Source organism: Anthonomus grandis, chromosome 16 (genome assembly GCF_022605725.1).
Source record: "Anthonomus grandis grandis chromosome 16, icAntGran1.3, whole genome shotgun sequence".
In the NCBI taxonomy this organism is placed as follows: domain Eukaryota; kingdom Metazoa; phylum Arthropoda; class Insecta; order Coleoptera; family Curculionidae; genus Anthonomus; species Anthonomus grandis.
This window is the reverse complement of record NC_065561.1, coordinates 9710556-9724173: the sequence shown is the minus strand read 5'-3', so window position 1 is coordinate 9724173 and position 13618 is coordinate 9710556. Positions and strand designations below refer to the sequence as shown.

The 13618-nt window shown below is 33.1% G+C and overlaps 1 protein-coding gene across 4 annotated transcripts in view; it reads left to right on the top strand.

Moving 5' to 3' along the window:
- The window catches only part of LOC126745572 (four and a half LIM domains protein 2-like), a 319413-nt gene that overhangs the window by 39155 nt on the left and 266640 nt on the right, over nucleotides 1-13618 (top strand). For 2 of the 4 annotated variants that reach the window (XM_050453468.1, XM_050453467.1), the window contains exons 1-2: nucleotides 1532-1756; nucleotides 10008-10093. In XM_050453468.1, coding sequence (XP_050309425.1) covers nucleotides 1547-1756; nucleotides 10008-10093 — 296 coding nt within the window. In that variant the 5' untranslated portion in view covers nucleotides 1532-1546. Of the gene's footprint in view, nucleotides 1-1531; nucleotides 1757-10007; nucleotides 10094-13618 lie in introns of those variants that run through there. The other 2 variants (XM_050453469.1, XM_050453471.1) reach the window with 1 other exon arrangement.

Genomic DNA, 13618 nt, shown 5'->3' with positions numbered 1-13618 from the left:
CCACAAAAAATATCGTAAAAAATTTGGTTGTGCAATGATGTGATCCAGAAGCCATCGACAAAATTGAACTCTAGGATGATAATCGGCTGTAGTCATGGCTTGAACTTTCTGGAAGTGGTAAGGATGGAGTTGTTGCTCGTGTAGTACCCGCCGTAGGTTTAGTCAAAAGGTTTGTCAAGAAAAAAGTCTAACGGCGTTATATCAGGAGATCTAGCAGGCCATTCTATAGGCCTTCTTCGCCCTATTCATTTATCTGGAAACTCGTCATCTGAAATATATTTCCAGCAAGACGGCGCTCCTCCTCACTATGTTCTTGCCGTTCGGCAATGGCTAGACGACGAGTTTCTTTTTCTGTCTTTTCAGTGGTTTTCGATAAATCCGTGGTGGGAAAATTTCAAATGAACACCCTGTATGTGATTATACTTTGAACAAAAATAACATAAATCACACATAATAGGCAATATTTTTTTTACTTTACATTACTAATATATCACTTCTACGATATACATATATATTTACAAATAAACGAACACGGTCAAGAGCCACAGGTGAACTTCATGAACCATCTGGAAAATGGTTCATAAAAACCAATGGAAGCCATTTCAGTATTCTTGAAGATGCAAGGTGAATCGAATTTTCTGTTTATGATGGTTATTTTGGAATATCTCGCCTTGACTGGTGAATCTTCACTATTTGGCACCATTTTTTCCTTAAGAGGCATGGATTATGAATGTAAAATAAATTCCATGATGTACCGAGAGTTAGTTTGAGTACTGTTTTAAAATTTTTTGTTAGTTTTCTTGAAGTAGATTAGCTGTTAGTGTCTGGTGCTAATTAAGATTTGCTAGATAGATATTTCTATATATAGATAGACATTTTCATTTTATTCTGCTTGGCGTTATTCTATTTATTACATAGCCCAGAAGTATGTATGCTTTAATCATTTTTGTATTTTACTGTGTTTTCCCTTTAGCTGTTTATGTTTCTGCTTTTCGGAGTGTATTTTCCTCAAACCGACAACTGGCATATAGGACTCTATTTTGAAGACCTTGTAGTATTGGTGGCTTGATAAAGTTTATTTCACTTTCTTAGTTTGAACTGTTGGTGTTCGTCCATTGCCTTTCTAGATAACTGATTTGTTTCTTAGACGATTGTGTCTCAGAAATAGTGACTAAATAAGAACAATATAATAATAATAACGCCTACTGCTTTGCATACTTTATTTAGCCATTTAGTAATAAATCATCGCAGTAACACAAGTTTGGAACAACCTGTAGAATGTACCAAAAACAAATGCGTTTAAATTATAATTTCTTTGGTACTCCCAAAATATGAAATAATTTTCTCTTAAAATATTGACTTCTTGTATTTTTTAAAAGATAAATTAAATACTAAAAAGGCCGTGCAAAATATATCGTTATCCACTGAATAAATATTGAATCTGCATATTTGCATGCTTCTAGAAAGTTAATAATTGTGCTCCAATTGTGAAAAAATACTGAACTTATTAAAACTCCTCAATACACAATACTAGTGTTGTAAAAAAATGTCGCGAAACTCTTCAGGATACAACAGAAATCAACAGGAAAGATCGAGTACTTCACGTGTCTATTCACAGTCCGCTGGACGTCGTTATGACGAAATTGACGTAGTCAAAGAACCGAATAAAAACTCCATAAATGGCGCTAAAATCAGATTCAAAATCGATGACGACATAGGCAGTACACCGAAAAGGTGGGAGCACCACATTACTCGAGTAAGTGTCAAGGTCCCCCCCAGTTGCTTAAGTTGAATAACACATCACGTCTTTAGTGACTTGCCTGTGGCATTTATATATAACATCTGGTTTGAAAGGGGGTAATAATAACGAAATTGGTTTATAAATATATGGTGGGAGCAGGGATTCTATTAAAGATATGAATGCCCTGAAATTACTTTTTAAAGTTTTATGTATTTTTTTGTGTGTGGCACCTAAAACTATATTGTCTCTTCCCTAATTGGGTTAATCATATTTATCTTTACCTTATAAGGGGTATATTTAATTATTGTGTATTTTAAGGTTATTGACACGCTAGTAAAATAAATAAAAGGGAGGCTAAATACTGGGTAGGGACACTCCCCGTTCCAGTTTTACAATGACAGAGAGCTGTTCCCTACAGTTAGAGGATTTTAATTTTAAAAAGGGTTCTGGCATAAAAATGCTAAACCATATGATATTAGCAGAAATAAACAGACCACTGAGGAAGACCAGGATACTATCTGTGTTTGTAATCCCGAGGAAAAATTGTGAGGACGATTATTGGCAAATGGCTTAACCTAGATGTCAAAAAATAACTGAGAAAACAAGACCCACTCTTATTAAGGGCTCATGCAGAAAGGTATTGGGTTTTCCTATCTGTGTTTTCATATGCGATGGAAAATGAACAAATATGATATATATGAATATATCCTTAACTTTCTTAAATTGCAAAACTGGCACGATTTTACATGCGAAAAATTTAGAACCAAGGAGAAGCGTTGGAGTTCAAGTCTCCCAGAGTTACACATAATTATAAACTCTTATAGAGACTCATAGTAAACCTAGGTGTCACAAAAAGCATCAGGAAAATATAAAACTTAATATAAATGTAGAGGCCTTGATAGATTCAAATAATAGATATGATTAAAAAGTAAAATCTGTATTGTAAATATGTATTTTAGTTTATACAAATCAATCAATCATCAAATTATAAAAAAGTATTTTCGAATTAAAAACCAAAATATTATTTATTATTATTATAATTATAATTATAATAATAATAAATAATATTTATTAATATTATATCTTGGACGCAGCTTAAAAATAAGACAACAATTATTATAAAATTAGTGTATTCGTCCGTGATTGGATTAACTTAACTAGAAAAACACAATTTTAGAATGACATCGAGGATATTAAAGAACTGACACAGGGATATGTCCGAATAAGTCGAGATTTTGGCTCTCCTAAGACATATATCCTGGATGCAGTTTAAAAATAAAAAAAGAATTATTATAAAATGAGTGTATTCATCAGTGATTACATTAACTGAACTAGAAAAACACAATTTTAGAATGGTACCGAGGATATTAAAGAACTGCGACAGGGATATGTCCGGAAAAGTCGAGATTTTGGCACTCCGAAGACATAATCCTGGACGCAGTTTAAAAATAAGAAATGTAGTATAATATATTATTACTATAGTATATTTTTTCATATTTTTAATTTAATTTTATTTACCTAATTAATAAAATAAATTATTTAAATTATAAAAAATTGCGTCGTAATACAATAAAAACTATATTAATCTACTACTGAAATGATTACTATACTAATCATTTCATAGCAGTCCTTCTATTCAAGGACCATCGACATGGAGGTTCCATCATTTTAAGACGATTTATCCATAAAATTCCATTGTCAATTAGCAGAATGGATATAATAGAACAGAACTGTATACTATTTACAACATAGAGACCACCAAGTGGTAAAGTAAGAGCTTTTTCTTGAGTGTTTGCCTTCTGTATTTGATTTGGTAGCAAAAAAAAGGTATTTTGTATGTAATTTTAAATGGAGATTTTAATGTTTTTTTTTTAATGTAGACAAAAAAGGTGAAAACGACTGGACAGATTTGCTTAGAAGCTAAACCGATTGCAATGAGCTATATACATGTTATCGTAAACTCTTATGGTGGAATTAGAATTACTTTCAGTCGACCATTCTCCCATTGTCATTGAAGTCTTGATAGTCATTGAAGTCTGTATAGGGAAGTCAACCAAATATCTAGTGCAGGATCTAATCACAAGAACTGACATGATAAAGCTCTTGCAGTCGTTGAAATGTTGTGACTGGGATTCATTATTTTGTAGCGAGGGGGAGAGAACTACAAACTTCTAAACAGAAAGAAGCTTCCACTAAATTCATTTTAAATTAAAATAACCCCGTCCATTCCTCCTGTAAGGTCGTAAATTCGTGGCTAGTCAGATTCTGGTAGATTTGCCTGTAGTGGGCCTGTAATCATAGGTAATTTCTGAGGCAGAATATTCCACATGGACTTAAATTTAGCTTTCAACAAGTAAGCTGAGTACAGGTGAGGGATAATCTATAGCAAGATTCTTTAAAAAATAAACCAAGCAGCGACATCTACGGTATCAATATCACCATTATTAAAAAGCTAAAGAATCAGTTTATTTATCCTGTAACAAAATTTATTAATAAAAGTATCTCGAGGAAAGTTGCTATTGTTAAGAAGGGCAATTTTTTTTAATAGTTGGACACACTTGCAAGGAAAACCTATCGCGTCCGAGGGGCGGCAAGTGTGCTGAAGTGTCGGTGGATATTCGTCTTAATTCGCTGTAGGCTCTAGCCCTCGAAAAACACGTCTGCGCGAAGTTCGTTCCAGAGTGCCGCTGTCCTACAGATAAAAGCATTCTGATAGAGAGCTGTTCGAGGAGTCTCCAGGTCGCCAAAAAATCCATGATTTCACACTGTCTGTCGTGATCGTCGGGCAGTATTACAGGCCTATATCATCAATTCTCACTCAACTGTCATTACAAAGATTTATGAGCACATAACTATTGAGAAATCAACTGTACAGGTATTTTGAGGAAAATGTTCTTTTGTCAATATGGCGAATCAATAATTCAAAAACCCTCGCCTTGGTGTGGGTGTGTTGGAGTACCTGATTGCTGCCTTTGAAAAAGAGCATTACGCTGCTGCAGTATTTTATGATCTCTTGAAGGCATTCCACGATATTTCCAATGCGGATCCTGGTGGACACACTAGTATTCTATGGTGTAATATACAGGGTGGCCGTTTTATTAGGGGCCTATATCTTTTCTCAGAATCTACAGGGTGTGCATGCAAATTTTCTTACAGAAGTGTTTTCGTCTTAAGTGAATTTTTAAATTATTTGAGTTTCATCAATACAGGGTATTCAAAAAGTGCTTCACCGAGTTTAACACCAGAATTTTGAATGGGACACCTCGTACATTTTTATATTTTTAGGTTCTTTGGGAGAAATAAAGGTAGTTTTCATAAGAACTACCTATCCGAATTTTGTGTAGTTTAGACAGAAATGAAGGTTTTGTATTTTTTTTAGCAAATTTATGTCCCCGGCTTACAGTTTTTGTAATGCTGGTGAGTAAGACTTTTTAATAAAATTTCTGACATGACTTAAGAAACTACCTCCCACTGATCGACGGTGTCCGGGTATTTTAAATTTATACAGGGTGTCTTAGGTAATAAGATATATTTTTTAAATTTTCAATTCGCAATATTTCAGTTTTTTAAATGAAAACTTAAAAAAACACTAAACGAAACGGAAATCTCCGTAAGTGAATGTATCAATTTTATTCAGTACTTTTAGACACCAACCAAACACTATGTTGAGGCATGCGGCATCTATGTCCAATCGCTAGTAGAATTTCACCATATTCCTTAGAACTCCTCCAAGTAGCTGCGGTTAAGCATTTTTTGCACCCTTTTTGCTCTGCACTAAGCATATTATTGTTTTGCAGATATCTATATAATTGTTTACATATTGCTGCAGCAAATATTTCGTACATGTTAGGAAGCAAAACAAAATGGATTACCGATGAGTTTTTACAAATAATGTCAAAAAGGAAGGCCAGACGCTTAGCAAGGCCAAAAGAAAACGGATGTCTGACCCATAATACTCGGGAGGAACACAGAAAAATAAAAGAAGCCTCTGGTGTATATAAAAAACGATCTCCACTATGATAAGAAGCGACTATGGGAAGAATACATTACGGATCTATTCGCTGACGACTCTCGTAAAGAAGTAATAGATAACCAATTAAACACACCTTTATCCGGGCAACCGATAGTAAAGGAAGAAATAAGGAGAGTTTTAACGGAGGCAAAAGATCAGAAAGCTAAAGGACCAGACGGAATACCACTGGAGCTCTTGAAAGTGATTGAAGAGGAAAACATCGCCGTATTACATAAAGTCTTAAATCGCATATACGATACCGGGCACTTCCCGTTAGAAGCCGGTTGAAGTTCCGCTTTTCGGACTCAAATCCTAATACAAAAGTGTCAAGACGTTTAGAAGGACATATTTCTATGTTTTGTAGATTACAAGAGACCATTTGACTGTGTTCAACACTCAAAACTCATAAAGATTCTTAAACAAGTTGACATAGATGACAGAGATATAAGATGCATCGAAATCTTATACTGGTGGCAATTATTAAGTATTACATCGTAAGATATTACCACTAAAGGTATTGAAATTCGTAGAGGAGTTAAACAAGGGCGAAGCGAATTTTACGATAAGTTTTGAAGATCAAGAAATGGGAGTGAAAGTAAATAAAATGCCAATATCATACGATATGCAGATGACACTGTCATTATTCCTAATGATTTTGAAAAACAATCAACAGATGTGCACCAGCCAAAATAATAGCATTACTAAATACGGGATAAACATAAACGACAAAAAAAACAAACAAAAAAGGATATGCAAATGCTGCAATTCACATAAATAATTAGAATATATACTACCCTGTATTTTATATAGTATTTTTAAAAAGGGCAAAAAAGCTATTCATCGACAAATATATGTCCTATACCAAAATCTAATAGTTTAGAAAACATTTAGAATTTTATTGCAGTGATATAATTTCTACAATATAATATAACTCTACAATAATAACGCTCCTTGAACAAATTTTGCTAATTTAGTAATTTACTCTAGTAGCCTGTGAAATAGCAATACTTAATATCCGCGCTTGTGGTATCCAGAATAATACTTTGACGAATGTACATAGTCAGTTTAGTAGTTATTAATATTACTTAAATTGAAATCTCTCTTAAAAGATTGTTTAAAAATTAATAACCGTAAATCGTTTAAATTTTTACTTGTTAATTCAACAATTAGAAGAACGAGACTATGATGGAAGATCAAACTTTTGGGATAGGTTAATGAACATGCATTTCGATGAAAATGTCTTTAATAAAATTATTTGGACTGATGTGTCAATTTTTCACACATCAACACTAATTTTAAATAGGAAAAATATGTATTACTGGAGTGATAAAAATAAGAAAAAGATTTGTCCGATAATTCCCACGAATACATTTGTTTTTTGGGGATATTGTGTCCGAGTAGGAACAAAGCGATGTTCATTTTCTTGGCTCCAGTACCGGCAATTCTGAACATTTGGTTCAATGTTGAGAATAAATGTACATTTATCGGTAAAACAAATATTTCTTAAAAAATTCCTATCATTATTTGCTCTTTCCATCATTTCAAAACAAAATGCCATTCTTCGCTCTTCATCTCCTTCCTGCAGCTCTTGATGTTTTTCGAATTTATACGAATAATATTTGTGTTTTTTTAAAGGGCGCAATACCGTTGTATGATGTTTATTTACCTTTTGCCGAAGAACCCTCGTACTAACCATCTTGTTTTCCTCCACACTTAGTAGATTATTAAGATCTCTGTTCTCTTTGAACATTTACAATTATTTATTACGGTACCTTTGGACTCGAACTTATTGAAAAACGTTTAATAGTTGAAATGGACGGAATGGGCTTGGTGGGGAAATAAACTGAAAACATTTCAGATACTGCTCTAAAACTGTTTCTTGCATAATGCCACTTAATTATGGCTAATTTTTCGTCGATTGAATAATTCATACTTGTTTTCAAATATCGACTGTCACTGATTTATTGACACTTTTTCTCACGTCAGTGACAATATTCATTTTATTGGTGCCCGTTTGGTTTTACCTGAACCGAAAATTTGCTAATTTTGCAATTACATTTAATTGAATAATTCAAGATTCGCTTATTAAAATTTTTTGAAACTTTGCACGAGGGTTTGCCAGATTGGTCCCTTCGAAAAGTGATCTTACATTTTTTCTGTAAAATGTACAGGGAAACCAATAATTAACCCCATTAAAATTTACATAAGGGATTTCCTATGTTCCGCTCGGCGACGCACCACCCGGTATATGGATGAATAGCTTTTTTTGCTATTTTAAAAAATACAGTATAAAATACAGTATAAAAAACTGAAATATTGGGAATCAAAAATTTAAAAATATATCTTATTACCTGAGACACCCTGTATACATTTAAAATACGCGGACACCGTCGATCAATAGGTAGTGGTCTTCTCAAGTCGTGGTAGAAATTTTATTATTTATATATATTATTTTTTTAAGTCTTATTTACCAGCATTACAGAACACGGTATGCTGAGGACATAAATTTGCTAAAAAAAATACAAAACTTTAATTTCTGTCTAAACTACACAAAATTCGGATAGGTAGTTCTTATGAAAGTTATTCCTTTATTTCTCCCAAGGAACCTAAAAATATACGGGATGTCTTAAAATTTTGGTGTCATTTAAAACTCGGTGCAACACTTTTTGAACACCCTGTATTGATTAAACTCAAATAATTTAAAAATTCGCTTACAACGAAAACACGTACGCAACAATAAAACAAAAGATATTTTTGGTGTTTGTTTTTGATTTACAATAATTACGTTAAATATGTCTCTTTCATTTGACCTGTGGATGTTTGCTGATGACGGTACCTTGGTAAAACAGGTTCACCTTAGGAATTGATGGTGTCAGTGCAGAGGGAGGCTGGTCGGCTGGCGAAATGGTTTATGAATAATAGGTTGTCCCTAAACCAAAATAAAATAGCTTGTATAACTTTTGGCCTAAGAGCTATTCCAGATATGATTGGATTCTGTGCTGCGGTTTGATAAACATATTGACTACATGTCAGCCAGGCTTACAACACATATTTTCCTTTTACGTAGCCTGGTTAAGGTTCTTTCTTTTTCGGCTTTTCTCCAGGCCTTTTTAATATTTGCTTCATTAAAATTATCAATAAATCTTTTTACGGCTTTTTTTTTGAGCATAAAACTAATTAAATGTCAAAATATTTTAGTATAGTTCAAAAACTAAATCAAAATAATCCTAAAGCAAACTTTTTCCTAATAAGCATGTTTGCTTTAGGCTTATTAGGCCTATTTAGGATTAAGTGATCTCCATAGAAAAATCAACTCTAATTTTATAAGTTTTAATCGTGAAATTTGGATCAGTTTAGCAAATAACCATATTTATTCCAAATATATTTAGGGTAGTAGGAGTATAGAATATAAATTATCCATAGATAAAGTCTTTTGCTTCATAACACTAACTAATTATTTACAGTACAATTCATATTAAAGCACAATCTGGACTAGGTTGATGGTGTTAGTACCTTGATGTGGCATTTGGTGTAGTTTGAAGGCTTGGTCCAGGCCTTTCATGCTATCTATTTGCTGTTATTTGCATGGGGGCATTGTTGCGTAAATCGTGTTTTTATAAAAGGCAAAAACACAAAATCTACAGCATCACAGAATCATTTAATAAAACGACAAAGGTTACATATTTTGCCCAACTAGAGCATCATCAGACCATAACATAAACAAACTAACTTAGGTGTTTTGTTATAAAAACGTATGACCAGCATCTTTGGGAAAATGGATGAATTTTTCGAGTAGATCGTGTGCCGAAGGACCACCAATTTAAATAAAATTGGATTGTATGATTAATAACTTATTTTATTTTAAATTTAAGATAAATTCTACGGCCTTTCTTATACCAACGAATACTGTAGTCGATCTTCGCTATCCTCGTTACTCTCCCATTAATCAACGCCTCGTCGTTATCGCTTCACGACTCGCTCCCACCTCGTCTCAGCGTCGCGCGCACTTTGCCACGTTTATATGAATTATTATTTTTAAAGTTCAAAATTTATTTTTTTAAATTGACCTACAGGAATGTTGCACGATATACTACAAATAATCATTACCATAGCTACACGACTATAGGTCTAATTATGGTAGGCGGTGATGTTAGAATTAAGTTTTTGAGATTGCAGAGGAGTCGTTTATCCGCAAACTAGTAAATGTTAGATAAATTGGTATATTTTTACTTAAAAATGTTTTTTTTTTTACAGGGCGTCCAAGTAAAAGAGTTTGACATAGGCCAACCGTGCACCGAATGCGACGTGTGCAAGGAGGGCTACGAACCGCACAATTGGAGGTAAGTAGGTTTAATATATAAATCCTATCCTGTAAGTTTTTTTTAATCCTATAAAATTTTTATTGATCTCGTCCAAACTTCATCAACGGTCGCATCACATTTTCGGCAAATAAAACACGAATAAGGGTCAAATCAGATTAAAATAAGGGATTTTCATTAAAGGAACTCCCGTTTAATTACGTTAAAACGAATCTTTTCCGATGTGCTGCACATTTTTTATTTAGGTCATCACGACCTCCACGTGTTTCTGTTTAGTTGACGTGGGGCAAAATTAGCTACACGCGATTTTTTAAAAGCTTTATGTTGGTATTTTATTTGATATATATTATGCTTCTAGTTCGCCTAATAATTGTACCTGATTTAATTTCTCAACTCATTTCTTGCATTTCTTATTGACATCGATAGTTCTATACTCTTTTCACAGTTGAATCGATCAATTGTGACTGCGATTAATATTATAAAGCCATCGTCAGTGATAATTGTCAGTTATACACAGGACACTAAATAAAAATGTAGGTAAAAGTCTTGACCTTAAAGAATAAAAAGTAAAAAACAAAAAAAAAAGTAGACGGCTGCAAATGTATATTTTGAAACAAAAAAGAGAGATAATCACTGTTAATGACCAAAAAATTTTAGTGTCAAAATATTTTAGTATAGTTCAAAAGCTAAATCAAAATCTTGAGTTAATAGTTTTAAAAATATAAAGCAAACATGCTTTAGGCTTATTAGGAAAAGTGATAAATCAATCCTAGTTTTAAGTTGTAAAAGTAAGTTGTTTGCTTAAAGTTTTAATTATAAAATTTCGATCAGTTTAGCAAATTACCATATTTATTCCAAATATATTTAAAGTAGTAGGAGTATAGAATACAAAATTATCCAAAGATAGTCTTTTGTTTCATAACACTAACTAACTATTGAGAGTACAATTCATATTAAAGCACAATCTGGACTAGGTTGATGGTGTTGGTACCTTGCATTTGGTGTGGTTTGAAGGGTTTTGTTGCAGATGCCTGGGTCATTTGATTTGCTAGTGCTTTGCTGGCCAATCTTAATCTGAAAATTAGATTGAAGTCTGCAATAATTGGTCTTGTACAATTGGATGCTCTTTCTTTTAATATATTTTTATTGTAAGTGAAGTGTAATGAGTTTCCATTTCAGTAAAATTGTAAAAAAAAATTAACCTAAATGTTGATTTTCTTCTTAAGATTTCAATCTTCTCTAAATTTTATTGCGGCTGGTACATACGTCTATATAAACCTTACAGCATCTACTTAGTTACTATAAGATCCTAATACTAGATGCTAGATTGTTTACATTTTTGGTGAGGTAGCAAAATTGACAGATGAGTTATGCATGGTAAAATCTGAGGGGAACCAATTTGAAAGATTTGTGTTACCAGATCATTTTTCAATGAGAGTTAAACACTCGGAATGGTTTCGCTTTAAGCAGATTCCTATAAGGATAATCCTATCTAGGTCTGATTTTTTTGTGAGTTTAATTTATACTCTTGCCTAGGGCAGTTTTCAAGAGACAGGCTAAAGAGTTTTTAGGGCTCCCTTTGTTTTTTTGTAATTAAAATCCAAAAAAAGCCACATTCCAACTTAGCTAAGTTTATACATGGCACATGATCAACACATTTTTGTAATTTTTCTTGTAATTCATATAGGTATTTATTTTGTTTTTAATTTGAAGTTTATAAAGGCATTCAACTTGACAAATTGTTTTGTTTACCGGGAAAAATTCGTCGGTTGCGTATCTCATATGTGGTTTTTTTATAGGCCTTATTCTACGCCTTGTAACTACCGTTTGAACCTCTTCATCTATTTGTTCAATTGTTGCTGAATCCATTCAGTCCGTGTAATTTTCACTACTCATATTTGAATTCTTGATGGATTACTCTAAGACCGTGGTTTGAGACACATCAAACACACTTCTGCTGTGGATATGCTAACGTCCTACATAGAGTTTAGTTCTGGCTGGCTATTGTCCAACCAGCACTGAAGATGTCCTTCCTGAGGTACTCCAGGTGGCGTATTTCCTAAAGCTAATACTGTATAACGCCCGCAAGTTTTCCTCGATTGTGATTGGTCAATTCTAAATCTAGTTGGTCACAATGCACTACTCAAAAATCTAATACGATACAAGGCCTCCACGATATTAAATAGGATTTTACCATTATAGACTAAATATACGGATTGGCGAATGGATCACTACAGACAGTAAATACGCTGATGTTCGAGCTCGACTATTTTAAATTTTATTTTAGTAAGCGTCTGACGTCGGTGGAGGCTGTATCTCTTGCGGCAAGATTTAAAAAAAATATTATGCGGCATTGGTATAATATTTATCTAATGCAGGAATTACATGTGTATAACCTGCGTAGTATTCGTAATTACATTTTTTCTTCTGTGCATTGCATATTGAAAATAATTAAAACGTTGTTCTTATTAAAATAAAATATAAACTCTAATAAAAATAGAATGTAAACATCTAAATAATAAACCTTACAAATAATTATTTAGCTAAACAAAAGTTTAGCCTATCGTAAAAGCTGTTTCTTACTTCCAAAAGAGTTTTAGGTGAAATAGAATTGGCAGATTCAACAATTTTGTTTCTTAACTCCTGTAAATTCGTTGACCTACTATTATGATGCTTATAAATAGTCCCCTTAAGATAACCCCACAAATAAAAGTCATTTGGTGACAAATCGTAATCTTGAAGGCCATTTTATATTGCCAGTCCCACTAATAAGGCGGTTAGTAAAAGTATTTGTTAAAAATTCTTTTACTCTAACCGCATTATGAGCGGGACATCCATCTTGTTAAAAATAGATTGATCCCAGGTCTATATCAGGGAGGAATTGAACGGTAGGAAGAACTTGGTTTTGTAGCAACTCAAGGTATTTTTTGGAGTTCAAAGTACCATCTATGAAAAATGGACCAATAATATTCGCCCAAAATACAGCATTACCAAACATTCAACTTTTAAGGGTACTGAGTATGGTACTATAAACTTCTGTGCTCGTATTCCTGAGACCAGTAACGAACAATCGAAGGATTGCGTTTACCATGGAATAGAAAAGAGAACTCATCTGAGAACAACAAAATTTCTAACAAATTTTCATATTCATTTGCTTTTTCCATCATGGTTTCACAAAGTGCCTTTCTTCGCCACTGGTGTTTAGGAAACACGTCCTGCGTCTTGGAATATTTAAAATATTTGAATCCATGTTTTTTCCAAATACTCATCACAGTTTTAAGGTGCATACCCATTTCCTCTTCAATACTTCTGCTCGATCGTGTTGAATCCAAAACTAAAGCACTACAAACCGTTTCTTCCCGCCGTTCTATCTCCTGGACCCTTTTAATAGGTGGTTCTTGAGCTTTGATGTGACAATTTCTAAATTTTTGCAGGCAAAAAGATGTCTCATAATTTGACACGACATTTAAAACAGTTTTAGCACAAGGAATCGGTATATTTTTTAAATTTACTGAGAATAAATCCGAGAATTTTACTGCCATTTAT